Raw genomic sequence first — 17,211 nt, forward strand, 5'->3', positions numbered from 1 at the left:
AAGAAGAAAACAATTTTCAAAGTAGTAATTAAGTATCTGGCAAATACTGTATTTGAACTAGAACAGTGTTATCTACATCTAATAATATCTATATCTAGCTATGCAATGCAAGTTAGAATGTATCTTCCTGACTCATAATGTTTGCTTTGTCTGATTTTTAGTTCTAGTCTTCAAATGGATACAGAAATCACCACTACAAGTTGATCCATGATATTTTGTCAGGCTAGAGAATTAGGAGTTTCCATTAGATAATTACCAGAAGTATGTCTCATACAGGAAAAAGTCAGTTGCTGATGTAACGGGATTAGCCAATCCAGCAGTGATCGGCCCACTTTTGACAGACGTGATGTGTGAGTGTGCACATGAGAAGTATAAAGCTTCGCATTATGAGTACCACAAAGAGGAACTTCAGCAGTTCTTAAAGCACAATACAGCAGGCTCCTTCTGAGAGTCAGGACTAGAGAGGTAAAACTTTCAATCAGCTTTTTTCCTTTAAAACTGAAACTTTTAATTCCTGTGCATGCTGTTGCATACTGTTAGGGTTATATTGAATGAATGCATATACAGAACTTTGCAGCTCAGGTAATTTGTAGAAAGAGTCTGAGTCACCATTTCTGTATGTATTCAAACACGTTTCTGTATGTATTTTTGTTCATATATGTATATACATGTAAGTACAAATAAACCATATATCGGCGGTATTGGAAGACTCACTTTTAGAAAACAGTGTTTTTTTAGAAAGTTGGGCTTTAACATTAAATCTGTCATCATCGTGGCATGCAAGTAAAATATGCTATACTTCTATGTAATAGAGATTGTATGCGATAACTGTACCTATAGTATATGGCAAGGAACGTATACCCCACAGGAAGAACCCAGACATACTTATCTGTATTTTATTTTGATTTATGCCTCTCCCTTACTTTTCATCAGACACTCTTAGGATAGGTGCTATATTAGAACTATATATAACTCCTTTAATTATGTCATCTGTTAGTACATCTAATCATGAATGCATATTTTCATCTGAAATTATTTTTTCATCCAATTAAACTTTTAGTTCTATTTCAAGCTGACTTTCAGACTTCGTATAATTACAACAGACTTTGGGCTGTTCACAAGATCCAAGAAAATTCAATGTATTATAGTGAAGTTTGTGTTACAAAGATGTGTTTATAAGAATGGCTGCAGGGTTTATAATGCTGACAGACCTGTAAGTGTAACAGTATATAACAGTATAGCAACTGAGGTCAGTAAAACACAGATGAGGGGGTACTGTAGATGCCTTATAACAGTAAAAGACTTATAAAAGATCTTAATTGAAAAGGACTAGCAATATATAACATTTCTAAGACTTTGGTTGATTGTTCAATTACTTCTGTATGTTTCATTTACTCTACCTATAATTCCTTGCCTGTCTCTTAGCCCATGTGCCTGTAGTCATCTCATGGAAATTAGAGACCTTTCAATGCTTATATTTATAAATTACTCCTTTCCACTGTGAAATACAATGGTTGACAGTAATATACTGAGAGTGGAATATTTGCTGGGTAGGTGGTAAGCCCATCTGAGAAGACAGAGGTGTGTGTGAGAGAGAATGAAAGGAATGAAAAGAAAGAAAGTAAACACTACTTCTAAGAAAGAAGAAGCTGCTCTAAGAAAATCTGTACAAGATAGTGCCTGAAAGGGAAGAATCTCAAAATTTATAGTTAGAGCTGTCATTTTTCCATTACCAAATTCAAATGTAAGCGCGTTTGCAAACTTCAGCTTTGCTGGGTAAGGAACAGAACGGAGAGGATACAGAATGTAAAGGCAACCTGAAGCCATGGCAGTGGCACAGGGAATGCCTTTTCACTGCAGAGCAATGCCCTCCCAGTCATAAACTGACAAGAGGCTACCAACACTGGTTGTAGGGATTTAGATTTCTTTTAATTTCCAATGTCTTATTCTAGTATTATGATTGCTCTCTATGATTTAAATGAATGAAGTAATATGTGCCTAATAACAATGGGCCAAATGTAGAAGATCTTACTCAGCCTTCACTCAGACAGAATTATTATTGGCATCGATGAGGGATTTGCCTGAGTCAGACGCAAGTATGATTTGGCCAGATGACATGTAACACTTTTCACATTCAAAGCATTTCTTGGGCATTGCCTGATTAACCCCAAACCTAAATATATATATATACAAGAACTTTCAGGCACAGACTAGCATAGAAGTAGGGATATTACACAGCACTACCATGGCATGTCACATATATGTAGCAACTCCTGCTTAGGCTCTCAGTGCCTGACTGCATATTGCAGCTGGGGAGTGTATCATGTATTATAGAGCCCTTCAAACAACAGTGCTATTTTGTGCCTGTCAGACCTCTTGCCAGTGTTGATAACCCCCAGCATTTAGAAGTGAGCAGAAAAGATTTTTTTCTTCAACTCCAGGCAGAATAATGCTCTGTTGGAAATATTCAGAGCCCCTGCCCTCATTCCCATCTCATTCACAAGCTATTTAACATCTCCTGTTATCCCTAACAATACCAGGCAGGACCAAGAGCAAGGTGCTCATTAAAGATTTCACTCTTTTTCATTCATTCATGTTTCCTCTGTTTACTTAAGCCAGTGATACTGCTGAAGGAATAAAACAAACAAAACAAAACAAAAAGAAGAAAAGGAAAAAAAAAGGGGGAATGACAGCTTGGGGGGGGGGGGGGGGAGGGTCAAACAGAAAGGAAAAAAGGGAAAAAAAAGAGTAAATTTACAGGAATGAGAAGATATTTTAGAAAAGGGGGAGGGAAGGAACCACGAGTAGTGATATTTGAAGAGAGGTGTGTGTTAGGGGAGCAATGAGCATAAGGAAGCCAGCCTGCCTGTTCCTCCCCCTTCCTAATCATAGCCTTTACTCACAGACAAAACTCCCTCCCTCTCTCATTCACTCACTCACTTTAGGCCAATCCGTCCTCTCTCTCTCTCTCCCTCTCTCTGTGTCTCTCTCCTACTCTGAGACAGAGTCAGAACTCTTCTCCCTGACAGCCACAAACATCTACAGCACTTATTGCATTCAGAGAGGGAACCTGCAAACAAAACTTCACAGAAAACTTTTGGTTCTTGTTCCAGAGAATTTGCTGAAGAGAAGGAAAAACAAACAAACAAACAAACAAACAAAACCAGCCCCCAAAAAAACTGTTCGTGAAGGGGGAAGAAAAGCAGGGCCTTTTAAAAAGGGAATCACAACAACTTTTGCTGCCAGGATGCCTTTGCTTTGGAAGAGAGGATTTCTGTTGGTGCTTTGCTGGATTATAGTGAGGAGTTCCCCAACCCCAGGATCCGAGGGGCACAGTTCAGTCACTGACTGTCCATCATGTGCCCTCACCACGCTCTCAAAGGATGTGCCCAGCTCACAGCCTGAGATGGTGGAAGCAGTAAAGAAGCACATACTGAACATGTTGCACTTGAGGGACAGACCTAATATCACCCAGCCAGTGCCCAAGGCAGCACTTTTAAATGCCATCAAAAAACTCCACGTGGGAAAGGTGGGAGAGGATGGTTATGTGGAAATAGAGGATGATGTTGGAAGAAGAGCTGAAATGAATGAAGTTGTGGAGCAAACCTCAGAAATCATCACTTTTGCAGAATCAGGTGAGTGCTTGAAAAACAAAACTGTATAATATCCTTTGTACTCAAACTGACAAATATTCTTTGTGCCAAAACTGCAATTACTTTCTTCTCCTCAGCAAAAATGTTTTCTGCAAGGTTGTAGGATGAGTTTTGGGGGAAGGGAGAAGGAGGAATGGGATGGGGGGGGATAGGACTCTGAAGGGATTTGATTTTTCTTACTTAGTCTTGGCTACAGATTACACTTGCTAAGCACAGTCAATCACACAGGGAGGAAGCTCTCTAACCAATCTTGAACATAAAGTCAGGCTGCAGCAGGGTACTCCAAACTCTGCCTGTAAATCCAGAGTATTTGCAATAAAGGGCTGGATTGCAGAGTTGATGGTGAAAGAAAAAAGGCTGTAGTCTTTTGGGGACTTTATCAAGACAGAAAGTGAACTGCAAACTACTTCAGAAACAACATTTTCATGTAAAAATTATAGTGCAAGTTATAAAATCAGATGAAGCAGCTTTAAGTTTTAGAAGTGAGAGGGCTTTTTTGTGGGGTTTTTGCCTTCTTTTTTTGTCTTCTTTTTTTTTTTTTTTTTTTTTTTTTTTTTTTTAATTTAACACAGCATCTTTGGCATTAAAAAGTCGCAGGGACTGTCAGATGACTTCAATAGAGCTGGACAAGTTTCTGTAGCTGATCCAATTTGTAATGCAGACTTCTGCACACTGGAAAAAAGATTCTGCTCCTAAAACCCTTCTGCCAAAAAAATGCAACCTTGGTAGGATGTATTTTGAACTCTTTCACACTTCTTTTCCCTCTAGCTCCTAGGCAGTAAGAGCTCAGAATGTATATATATTTAGTAAGTAAAGTCTTAAGGTTCACATAAACTGCCTATAGGAAACAGCTCTAAAGTTGTACTTGGCTGTCTCATTCCTACATTAATAGGACCAGAACCCATTTTAATTCAACGTGTATGTATCTGCACATATATCTGTTAGTGTATGTGAGTATGCTAATGCATGCATCAATAGCAGTTACTTGCAGTAAGTCTATCATCTAACTAACAGCAACTTTTTATGATGCTGTCTAGCCAAAGCATTTTTCCTGTTGCCAAGACGGTTTTAAAAGAATGTCATTGTTTTGTTTGGTACAGCATATGGTAGGCAAAGTATGCAAAGGAACTCCAAGCATTTTTGTTTAAAAGTTTGCTGCAGCAGTATAAACAATTAAGACAACACTCAGAGTTTCCAGTCCTGAAAACCTGTTGACTCAGATGTTCTGATTGCAGGGAAGCCATGCACAAGAAGTGTGCATGCTTTTAAGTGCAGACATTCCTGCTGGCTGTCTGATTTCCAGCTGTACAAGGAGCCCTTGCCTTTGGAGTCCTTGTCAATATACACATTATCAGTTCTTTCAGCATGAGAGCTCAGGCTTTTCAGTTTTTCCATCCCCTCCACTTCAGAAAGCAGGGAGAAGATGTCAGTGCCAGAGGTCATTAGAAGGAGCAGCTCAACATTAGTTTAGAAATTAATTTATAAAAGCAAGGAAGCCTCTAAGCCATATATGAGTCGGATTCCCCACCTGGTTTTCAGCAGCTCGCTCTGAGCACAGTGGAACACATATGGCATGAACAGTGGTTTCTCTTCACTGTGGGAGTCGCAATCATTTGTAAACACATTATTGTCTCTCCTGAGCTCTGACACAAAGGAATTTGGAATTTGATATATGCCTACTCTGTACAATACCCTCCAGCGGCAGCTCCCAAAGCCATTGGCTCTTGGGGTCACATGAGCAGCCAAAATCATGCCATTGCCCACACACTGGCCAATCATCCTGCCACTGATCCCCCACCACCAGCAACCAACACTGACACGTCACTCAGCTTGATTTACATAGTGTTGTCTTCCTGCTGCTAGACAAACTACTCAAAGAGGACTTACGCTATGGAGCTGCAGGACAGGGGCATCCCCTGTGCTCTCATGCTTTCTCCTCTCTGCCACAGTTCTCTTCCTTTGTACTGACAATCCTGAAAGCCCAGGCAGGAGGGCAGCTCTTTCCGTTTTTTCCATACCTGCTACCTTTCCATACCTCTTTGATTTGGGACAAGGGAGGGACAATTAGCAACCTAAAAAGCAAGCTCTGGTTTGGGCTTTTAATGGAAATGATAAATCCACTCCGTGAAGTAACTTCAGATTGCTGAAGCATATTCTTTATCTACATTAATATCTGGTGACTTGCTAACACCAGAGGATCTATCACATTTTACAGGTGCCAATGCACAACAACTTAAGTAAACTCTACTTGAGATCCTGTCCTCTTCTGCACTGGCAGTTTCGCCTATCAAATATTAAACCAGTATTTTTTTTCCTGTAAAGGAAAGTGAGGCAAAAAACAAAGGCAAGTGGTATGTCATATAGGAAGTATGAGTTTAAAAGACAGGAATAGAATATAACCACAGGGACAGTCTCTGCTTTTTATTCTGTGGGAACTGGGAATAGCATGAAGGATTTGAAACACCAAGCCCGAGAATAAACATATTCTGCTCACAGCCAGGTTAATGCGCTTCCTTCTTTTAATGTCAAACTCACTCTGGCTTGATAGAGGGCAATAAGAAATCAATGAAAATTAATGAAAACATTTAATATTGTATCAGATAAATGTCTATAAAAAGCAAAATAAGACTTTAGGCTTCTTGTTTCTTCAGGTATTGTTTGCCATAAACCAGCCTTTCCCCATGTCTTTCAGGTGACACATTTACTATTTGTCTTTATAAAAAAAGTAATATTTCCTTCTTTCATCAGCCATATTCTCAAACATACAAAGAAATGGAGGGAATGAACAAACAGCGCCCTGTGCATATGGCTCTGGCTTGAGACCGCTATATTCTAAAATAGACCAAAATTCAAACAAGCACAGACTTCAGACAATTAAAGGGGAAATAAATGCACTAAACTTGTCTGAAGCACAGGTGTAGTTATGCCCAGGAAATCACCAAAAGAGTTGGCAGGTAGTTTTCACAGCTAACAAATCCAGACAGATCTCTGCAAAACTAATGACTGTGAGTATTGGGCAAAAGTTACAAATGCACCCTACTGTCCTTTGGCACTCTTACAAGTAAAACATGAAAATCACTTTCTACTTGCATGTCAAACTAAGATTACTAACCTTGATTAGTTCTGCTGTAAGGGTAGCTGTGCCAGAGTTCTGTGCGTTATTTCAAAGTCTTAAAAATAGTGTTTTAAGGAGAGGGGTCATATCATTTTGTGACAAGTGAATCCAACAGGTTTGATAACAGAGATACTCAATACTTATAAATATGATTGCCTACTAACTTGTTCATTATTTTAAGTAGACAGTTTATTAGGCAGATCTGGGATTTTGCCAACTGAATTTGATCCTGGCAACTTAGCTACCAATGAAAGTGGTTGCTAACATCTGCCCCTGAGAAGGTGATAGGAATTATTGGATGGAAATCTAAAGGTTTATCACCAGGAGAAAATCCAGGGAAAAAAAAAAAAGAAGATAACTTTGCCAGCTATTTAGACCTCTTCTACTGTTTCATACCACTTCATACAGAATTCAAGGTGAACTGACTTGATCATGTGGTGCCTACTTTCATGTGCAGAGGGATACATGTATGTACATATGTACATATTCATGTCTTTCCCCGGAAGATACCTACTCTATAAAACCAAGCTGGCAGTTCAGGAGGAAAAAAACCCAAAGGATGTATCACTTACATCTTTTGAATAATTTCAACAATTTTCTTTTGAAAATAACTGTATTTAAGGGTACAAGTATTCATGCTGAATAAAGAATGGACCACGAGAGGGCGGACTCCAAAGGCTTTTTGCTCCACACGAGGCAACCTTCCTGCAAACTCTTATTTTACCTAATTGGATTCTGAATCCCAGAGATCTTTATGCTTATCTGTAGCTGCTCTGAGTGGGGCTCGTTTCTCTCTTCTAGTTTATTTAAAAGGCAGGGATTTACTGGAGTGAAAAGATGCAAGGAAAATAATGCAGGAAGGAAATAAGTAGAGAAGTAAAAGGTAAACTGGTGGATGCTAGAAGTGCTGGAATTCTAGAGAGATCAGAAATTATAAATACATATTTTTTACAAGATACTAAGAAATGTGACCATGAATCATCATCTGAGATGATTTGCTCACTTTTTTTTTTTAATGCAATCTCCTCGGCTTGTAGAAAACAAGCCTATTTTCCCTTGTTTTTTTCTTTTTTTTTTTCCCCCTTGGCATACCGAGTCAAAGATATCAAATTTAGCAAATGAAAGTGAGTTACTTCCAGAAGAAGAAAGATATTCTGTATTGATTCGTTTCATTTTACCAAAATATGAGAATTCAGGGGGGATTGATTGGTTTAAAGAACAACCTCAGAAAGCACAGGTGAATCTAGGAAGGTGGGAACCTGTCTAGAAAAACATACCTGAGAGACAGAAAGTACTGTATGTGTCCATCTCTGTGTAGTCAGGCCCACAGCTTTATATGCTAGTAGGGAATACCTGAATATGTATTTGCCTGTATGTGTGTATAAGCACACATATATCCTTACATACAGAGTAGACATGCTTGTATGTGTGCCTGTACCCATACCATTCCTGCAGACAGCAATGGGCATGCATGTGTTTTCCTCTGTGCAGGATATATCTAACTTGCATACAAGTAAGTGATTCATGCTGAGTTCTTAGATCTATATCTATACATAGAGATGCTTATGAGAAGGAAATCTCATTTAATGCAACAGAGTTTGTAATGTTGATTTAGGATTGAAGCTTGGTTTACTGGAAGCAACTGGAAATTCTGTTATTCATTTCAGTGGGCTTGGGATTTGGGCCTTAGTGCACAGAAATGAAATATATTAATGAAAACACACTGGCAGTCTCTGATGCACTTAATTTTAGAATTTACAGCAAATCATTACAAGTATGCACAAAAATTGTCCATTCTCAAAAAAAAAAAAAAAAAAAAAAAAAAAGGACAGACAAAGTCATGGGACTGATTTTTACCTTGGAATATTTTACTTTACTTGTGCAAAGGATCCTAAACTTTGCTTGAGCTATTTTAGATGTAACTGAAGAAATTGAATAACAAAAAAACAAGTTCAACCAAACAAACACCTTTTTTGTTTCTAAATATTTAAAGCCATGTGGGGGAAGGGCTTTCAGTTTGGAAAGAACTCAAAGCTGTGGATGTAAAGTGCTTCCCTCCTAACAAAATAGCAGAGGAGAGTCAAGGTTCACCAGAACTGAATTATTTCACATTCTGAATGACCTTGTCAATGCCTCTTTCGGTTAACTTTTCAAGAAAAGGTATATTTAAATAAAGTCGCTGCTGCTTTTTCCCCTCCACAAACACTTGGGGAATAGTTCTTTTTCCTGGCTGTTTTGTTTTTTTTTTTTTTTCGGTTTATTTTTCTCTTACGACAAAATCTCCCTTTTCTCGCAGCTAGTGGCAGGTGAGCATAAAGATAAGGTATTAATTATGCCATAAATTCTCCTGTAAGAGAGACAACAGTGAGGGAGCAGGAATGAAAGCATTCAACCTGGATGACTGGTCACATATGCCAGATAATGAATAATCAGAATAAATTGTTTGCCAGCCATCCATAGGCTGAAATGCATTCACAGAAATGGCCACTGTCTAACTGTGGCAATAGGACATTTGTAATCATCAATCTGCCTAGGGGATAATTACCACATGATAACACTAAATTCTCTGAATAAATTCTACGCTGCAAAGAATTCATCTAACTCCAGTGGTCACTCATTAGTAAACATTTTGAGCAATTATCTCTCAATAACCATGTTCTTCTCTTCACTCTCTTTAGAGAAACCTTTCTAGTAACCTATTTTTTTTTCTGTCTCCTGGGGAACGGAAATGAGAAGTGAAGGGAAGGATGCTTTTGAATGTAATTACAGATTGGCACGCAGTACAAATTCTCCCAAATCTAAACATAGGCAGTAGTAAAGTTAGCAACTAAAAAAGGAAAAAAAAGCTTGCTTTGTATGGAAAAACAGTTCACTTACAGTATAATGTAAAAACGTTTCAAAATTCAGCACCGGTGAAGCATAGCAATTTAAAGAAACAGCACCTTCTTACACACTGAGCATTTTTCAAAGGAAAAAAAAATCCTGCATATTAAGAGAAATTAAGAATAAGCCACATTATAATGTCACAAAGGATAATCACTTTCATTATGAAAGAAAAAGTCTTAATTATTTAACAGCGTATGGTTTTAAAAAATTAAATATCTTTGCATTTTACTCAAAAGAAGATACTCTCAATTGTATAGCTTCGACCCCACATAGTAGATGGATATAGTTTGAGCTAACAGGGCTTGACCTTGAATCCTGCTGCAAATTGCAAATAAAGGAACTCAGCTGCAAAATTAAAGCCAACCATACTGAAGGAAGGATCCTTAGCCTCAGACGAAGAACACACTGGACCTGCAGATTCCTGCGGGAGCACAGCATGAGCTACTGCATGCAGGGCTGCCCCTCCAATCTCCCCATGCCTGGACCCTCAAGGGTTCTGCCAATCCCTCCACAGGCTCCTGAGCCATGCCCGTCACCCAAGTGCTGCTTGGGAGCAAGTGCTGACTGCAGAGTCCTGTGTGAGCCTTGGCCAGCCCTTCTAGAGGTGGAGAGAAGGGTACCTGTGCAGGCTCCCCTCTGCTTGCAGGTTCAGGTTTCTCTCCTAAAAAGGTGCATGAGCACTAGTGAAGAGAAAAACAGATATGGGAAAACTCCCATGCTATATATACTGCTACACTTTCTTTCCATTCAGTAACTCCTTCCATTAAACCTTTTACCATATATGCACTACTGCTTAGAGCTTGTATTTTTAACCACTTCTCACATCATTTGCTAGTGTCACTTGCCCAGCTAGACTGCTCCTTTGGCATCACAGACCTCCTTCGGGAAGGAACTTTGTTCAGCAGTATAGCAGAGAGGTGGCCTCTCCAAAGTTTTGGGAAAGGGAAATGCAGAAAAGCAATCAAAAGGAGCCCAAAGTAATCCCTTGTCTCCTTTTTCAGCTGCCTTCTGCTATGATAACAATCCAGGCTGTTGACATTGCTGTTTATATGAGCATGGAAGTGATGAAGGCATTATCACTGTTGGGCTGTGGGTCTTTCCTCAGCAGTCAGGCAGGAGGAGCAGGATGATTACAAATGGAAAAAGACCCTTGCAAATCGCTGTGGCAAATGTAAAGGCAGGACAAAAGGGTAAACAAAATGTAATTATGGAAGTGATTCCACCCCTAAATTTCAGGAATTTCCCTTTTACCTTCAGTTTGATGAACAGTATATATTTCTGAAGCTTTGATCCTGACCATTAATTCAGACCTAAAAGGAAAGGCTGTTAAATCCCTAAGAAATATCTGGAGAAAATTAAATACAGATTTTTTTTTTATTTTATTATTTATTTTTATTTTTTAATCTCAGAACACTTGAAGAATTTATTTTATTGTAGCACTGAACCTTTTGGAAACAAAGATCCTGTTATAAAGTGAATGTATAACCATAATAAGCCAGATCCTAGGGTCTCAATTTGGTTTTAGCACAGGCCAAACTCTGATTTCAAAATGAGCTTGTCTGAGAACAGTGACCTCTTAAAAACTGCGGGATTCATACCATTTGTTCTGTGTGATCGTAACAAACTAGTTGTGAATGTGGAGAGAATTCAGAAAAGCTTCGTTTTTTCCTAATGTGAAAGCATGCTTTTTATCCTCAACCTTGCACCATTCCCAGTCTCCTTCTAAAAAGACCTATGAAAAGGAAAGTGTTTTTTAATTGCTATAAAATCTTTTACTAGCTACACAGGTTTCAGGATTTTGTTTCATTCAGAAATATTAGGCTCAGATAAACTTCCTGCATCTTTTTTCATTAGAATCTTAATCCACCATTTGTTTCTGAAACTGTAGCTAACCACATCCAGAGAGGCTGTTATTGCAGCTAACAACTTACAAGGTTATCCCTGTATAAGGACATATCTTGGACTACCTTGTTCAAGTTCGCTTCCCTTAAGTAAAGAAAAAGCAAGTACTCATGTACTACTGTTCAAATATGAAGAAGAATTCTACTTTCACACATAGAAGAGTGTTTGAAAAGCTATTTAAGAGAGTTCTTGAGGTCCTGTTTCTTTCATGTAATATTTGTCAAAAAGACTGCTTGCATCACTTTCCTTCTGGCCAGTGCAAAAGGTAATATGAATATTTGCTGTTGCAGATATGTCACTTTGTAACTATTTTCAACTCCCACAAGTATGGAAATAGCAGAATGTGAAATACCATGCACTAGCACTTAACGGCATTAGGTTATTCTGTAATGCAGAGCTGCCTCGCTTTTCAGATTAGATGGGTCATACAGCTTCTTCCACTGTTGAGGTCTGCACACCCTACCTGCTTTCTCCAGAGCAGATGATCAGACCAGGCTTTTTGTCCATATCCAGAACAGCTGATCTTCTCATGCACAGGAGTGCCAGAACCGCTGTCTGTCCCCAGCTTGGTTTCTCAAGAATAAAAAATAAATATGGCAATTCCCAGCAATTCATGCTTATTCCACACACAAGTCTGTGAGTTCTGGGGAGAGCAGCTGGGAAGAGGCCAATGGTGCCAGAAGACTTTCTGCAGCTTCATCTAAACCACCTTTTTTCTTTCACTTAGGTTTGCTTGGGTAGAGGCAGCAAACAGAATGGGTTGGATGGAGAGTCTTGGTTGGCAGCAACCCACCCTTGGCTCATCACCTGCCTTCAGGTTCCTTCGAAGTCCATGTTCCCCTTAGAAAGGATTTATCAGGACTGGAAAGGGATAACCTAAAGTTAGAAGCTTGCTTTAGAAGACAGAGTCAGGGGGAATAAAGCCAGAGGCCAGCTGGTTCTCACAGCCCTTAGAAGTATTCATTCTCATAGAGAACACTCTATAACATCCCTGTGTACAAGGCAACCAGCCTTTTGGACCAGACTTCCTTTGGACTGGAGGGATGTCATTGTACGGCTTCTCATGCTCTGAAATTGAGTCAGGAGTGAGATTTGTCTCTATCACCTGACCTCTGCTCCAACATAGCTGGCAGTTTTGACACAGTTTGATTATCAGAATGGAAAAACCAGCATTAGCCATTCAATCATCATTGAATGAATCAATTAAAAATAATAGAAAATGAGTAATTTCATCATGCCTCACAGTACTGGTCAGCTTGCTCTGTCTTTTTTATAAGCTACTTCCTTTTCTAAAGCACAGTCCCACTGGTTCGTGTATCTCCCTAAGAAATTACTGTAACTCACTCTGGAGACTGGCATCAGCAGAAGCAGCTAACACAAACCATGTGTTTCCATAGCTCAGTGACAGTTAAAGTCTACAATTTCACAGTTTCACTTAAAGGAAAAACAAAAACAAAACACTCTGCCCTCTGGACACTGTAATTCAGAAATGTCTCTCTCTTTGACCTGGGAATGCCACGAGGGAAAGCTGAATGTGTCAGTACCAGTACTTTACAGAGAAGAAAAGCAACAGGTAGCTCAAGGGGCAGTACAGCCTGCCTACAAACTTCAGAAATCAGCAACTCTTGTATTTGCAACTGAACACAAGGTATATGTCTCTTGTGATTTTGCTGCAGTCCTGTCTCACCTGAGAGTGAGTGAACAGGGAAATGGTCAGGGACCCAGTATTTTTTAATTCAGTTGCAGTCAGAAGAAAGGAGAAGAGTGTTACTACAATGAGGGCAATTTTTCCTCTGTATGTGTCAAACTACTTCTGTTTTGATCACCAATTGCTGTTTTGAGGGTGTAAAGTTATGGTTCACTGACAAGAAGAATTGTTGCAGAGAAAATTTGGTAAACAACTATGGGTAGCTCAAGAATAATATTAATGACAAATTGATAATTATGAATCCTGTTTCTTTCTCACTAAGGCCAGCTAGCTGTACATTGCAAATCTGTCACCTCAGTCCATCTTGGCCTCCATGCTGAGAAGGAACAGAAGACGTCATCAGGGCTTTTTTCTTTGTCAAGAAAATAGAAAAGTACCTCTCTTGAAAAAATAATATCATCACCACCCCCCAGCTAATTCATTCTCCCTTAACTTCTTCATGCTCTAGTGATCAAATCATTAAACAGGCCTCATTATTCATTCCAACTTCTGCCAGGGATATGAGCTCTGTATCTGAGAAACACCTCCTCACCATCACAATCATCATAATGACATCTCAGCAAGTTGATACAATTATGCCAGAGAACCATCCCCATAATTATACCGTTCTTTAGCTCGTTTCTCAGTGTATTCACCATTACTATAATCACAGCAAGTACAGTGTGTTAAATTAGGAACAGGATCTACAGCTAACATCTAACAGGATGAAAAGTCTGCCTGCTGCAATTCTTCAATTCTTTACAATATAACTCTGCAAACTTATTAAAGCTGAGGGTCATATTATAGCATGTGTTTGTTTTTGAAACAATAAATATTTATAACTCATTAAAAGATGCAGTTGAAGGATGTATTTTACAGAGGAAGAAAGGGTAAACCTCTTTTCCACATAATTTTCAAAGTATTGCTAAAAAATTGGCAGCACTGGACCTCATTCCCTAACCAGACATTAGGTGTAGATTTTTATGCATATGGTACCTATGAACTGCCATCATAAAGCATTTTTGTCTTTCAGCTAACAGTGATCACAAAGACAGCTTAAGCAAATGAACCCTTGGCAGCGACTGATGCTTATTTGCCATGAGATGCTTTACACTAATGACTATATTGTTACGACAAAAAATGCTCTAGTTAAAACATGCTGGAAAACAGGCAAATATATACTTTTCTAAAAAGAGAATTTTCACAAAATACAAACTGAGGAGGGGGTGAAGGAAGGTTAGAACAGAAGATCCATAAAAATTTAAAGAACCAAACAGAATACCTAGGGTGCTTCATGCCTCTGGAAAAAGTAACAGAAGTCTCTTTAACAAAATGCAAGCAGACATACTAACTAGTTCTTTCTATCTATTTCCATTTACCAAATCAGGCACAGCCAAGAGAATGTTGCACTTTGAGATTTCCAAGGAGGGCAGTGAATTATCGGTGGTGGAGCATGCTGAAGTGTGGCTCTTCCTGAAGGTCTCCAAGGCCAACCGGAGCAGGACAAAAGTCACCATCCGCCTGTTTCAACAGCTGCGGCACCCTAAAGGCAATTCTGAAGGAGCAGAAGATACAGAGGATGGGGGGCTGAAAGATGAAAAGAGTGAGACTTTGATTTCAGAAAAGGCAGTGGACACCCGTAAGAGCACTTGGCACATCTTCCCTGTCTCCAGTAGTGTCCAGAGACTCCTGGACCAAGGTAAGAGCTCTTTGGATGTGCGGATTGCCTGTGACCTGTGTCAAGAGACTGGAGCCAACTTGGTGCTACTGGGCAAGAAGAAGAAAAAGGAAGATGATGGGGAGGGGAAAGAAAAGGAAGCTGGAGAATTCACAGGAGAAGAGGAGAAGGAGCAGTCACATCGGCCCTTCTTGATGATGCTTGCCCGGCACTCAGAGGATCGCCAGCATAGGCGGCGGAGACGAGGCCTGGAGTGTGATGGCAAAGTCAACATCTGCTGCAAGAAGCAGTTCTTTGTCAGCTTCAAGGACATAGGATGGAGCGACTGGATTATTGCTCCTACAGGTTATCATGCCAACTACTGCGAAGGAGAGTGTCCCAGCCATATAGCAGGCACATCTGGTTCATCATTATCTTTCCACTCCACTGTCATCAACCACTACCGCATGCGGGGCCATAGCCCCTTTGCCAACCTCAAATCATGTTGTGTGCCCACCAAACTCCGGCCTATGTCCATGCTCTACTACGATGATGGTCAGAACATCATTAAAAAAGACATACAGAATATGATTGTGGAGGAGTGTGGCTGTTCGTAGATGCTGGTGTGCACAAGACCCTTCTTGTTAAGAAGAAAAAGTATCAAAAGCCCAAGAAGAGGAAAGACCAGACATGGTATAATCTTTATTGAATGAAAAAAATCTTCAGAAATATAAGCAAAAACAGAAGAGAGCAAGAAAAAGGGAGAAAGAGAAAAAAAAAAAACAACACAAAACACAAATTTATGGAGGATCAGAAAAGACTTCAGCTATAAAAAAAGAAGAAAATATCATGAGGCTGGGCTTGAATAAGATAGGTCTGAATGGTGGTATGGGTTGGGGATTTCCCCTTCCTTTCAATATGCTCTTTATCTTGTTACACAGTATACTAAACATTAGTTACTACTAGGGGAAGGAAGTTCTGTTCCCTCCCTTAGTTTCCCATCAGGTCAAGCCATGGTAGCAGCTCATCTAACCTGCGGAAATTTGGACAAAGTCCAAAAGGTCAATGAAAAGCCATGTGTATGATTACTGCAGTCACTGGCGCTTCCCTCCTACATTTACAAAGCAACTGAGTAGGTGTGTAGTGTTCGTGTTTGTATATATATGGCTATGTATTTGTATACATGTCTCTATACATACAGACACGATACACATACATGTACTTAACATTGATCAAGGGTCAATAGTGTGCAGGTGTATACACCTTCATCTTCTGCACTACATTTACAAAAAAAAAAAAAAAAGGAAGAAAAAAGGAAAAAAAGAAAAACGAAGAAAAAATAGAACAAAAATTTAATGAAAGAATAAAAGTTACATTCTGTAAAGGTGCTTACAATGTTAGAACTATGCAACCTAGATGGTTTGAAACTGTTTACCTGCGAGAGAAAGAAAAAAACAGAGACTTTTTTTTAAATGGAAGTAACTTGTTTTAAAAAAATCTTCAGTGAGAGATACTTGAAAGGAACATGTTTGTCCAGTTACTGGAGTCAAACATTTCTATATTTTGTAAAAAAAATTTTTAATCGTTTACTATTTGCACTACAATGGTGTCTGACCTGTCTAATCCTTATTTAACAAATATTTGCAAGGGAGGGTGGTTGGGTGTGGGTGGGGTTGAGAGCTGCACTTATTGTGAGCTATACAAGAACTGCTACAGCACACAAAATAGCTATTTTTATTATTATAATAATTATTATTTTGTACCTTAAAATTAATAGACACATACACCAAAGACATTTGTGCAAGCCTCTATAAGGTCTGTTTGTGGTTGGTACCATTCACCTTTAACGAGTTAGAGTTTGAATTAAAAGTCAGTGGGTTGATTACATTCAGGCTAGAATATCTGTTAACCAGTTAAATTCAAATAGTGCCCTCAACAGAAAATTGCCATTTGAAGTAAACCCAGAAAATCTCTGGGATTGAATCCAAGGTGCTTGGATGTGAGGTTCATTTGAGCATAATCGTACTGTTTTGCATGTACAACAGTAAACTTGGCCCTGACGCACAGCAAATATGCATTACAGGGAAACAACTTCGTCCAAGGGATATACATATATATGTATATATTTCTGTATGTATATATGTATGTATACACAAGGTATAAGCACTTCTGGCTTCATTTTACTATTCTTAAAACAATGAATGTTTGTGTGCAAAGCACAGTATGTAAAGAGATTTTTTGTTTCTTACTGCCAAGTAGGAGGCTACGTGTTCAAAATGGTATTTGTGCAAGAGAAACCTAAGGTGCTGGT

The 17,211-nt window shown here is 39.1% G+C and overlaps 1 protein-coding gene across 2 annotated transcripts; it reads left to right on the top strand.

The window, feature by feature from the left end:
* The first annotated feature begins 431 nt into the window (after positions 1-431).
* Positions 432-16,983, top strand: INHBA (inhibin subunit beta A). 2 transcript variants are annotated; one of them, XM_083876527.1, is made up of 3 exons: positions 432-465; positions 3,114-3,635; positions 14,631-16,983. In XM_083876527.1, exons 2-3 carry the CDS (start codon positions 3,248-3,250, stop codon positions 15,515-15,517), a joined length of 1,275 nt encoding a protein of 424 aa, XP_083732653.1. In that variant the 5' UTR covers positions 432-465; positions 3,114-3,247; the 3' UTR covers positions 15,518-16,983. The 2 variants fall into 2 exon arrangements, with proteins under 2 accessions (XP_083732653.1, XP_083732652.1); XM_083876526.1 differs by lacking the exon at positions 432-465 and having other exon boundaries at positions 2,359-3,635.
* The last annotated feature ends 228 nt before the right edge of the window (positions 16,984-17,211 follow it).

Source organism: Zosterops lateralis, assembly GCF_965231275.1.
Source record: "Zosterops lateralis genome assembly, chromosome: 1".
Lineage (NCBI taxonomy): Eukaryota > Metazoa > Chordata > Aves > Passeriformes > Zosteropidae > Zosterops > Zosterops lateralis.

What these genes read in the sequence shown, in the direction of transcription:
- INHBA (XM_083876526.1), top strand. Translation starts at nt 2,843, where the DNA reads ATGAGCATAAGGAAGCCAGCCTGCCTGTTCCTCCCCCTTCCTAATCAT. An exon ending in CATCACTTTTGCAGAATCAG is followed by an intron (nt 3,636 to 14,630) that starts GTGAGTGCTTGA and finishes TTACCAAATCAG; the next exon opens with GCACAGCCAAGAGAATGTTG.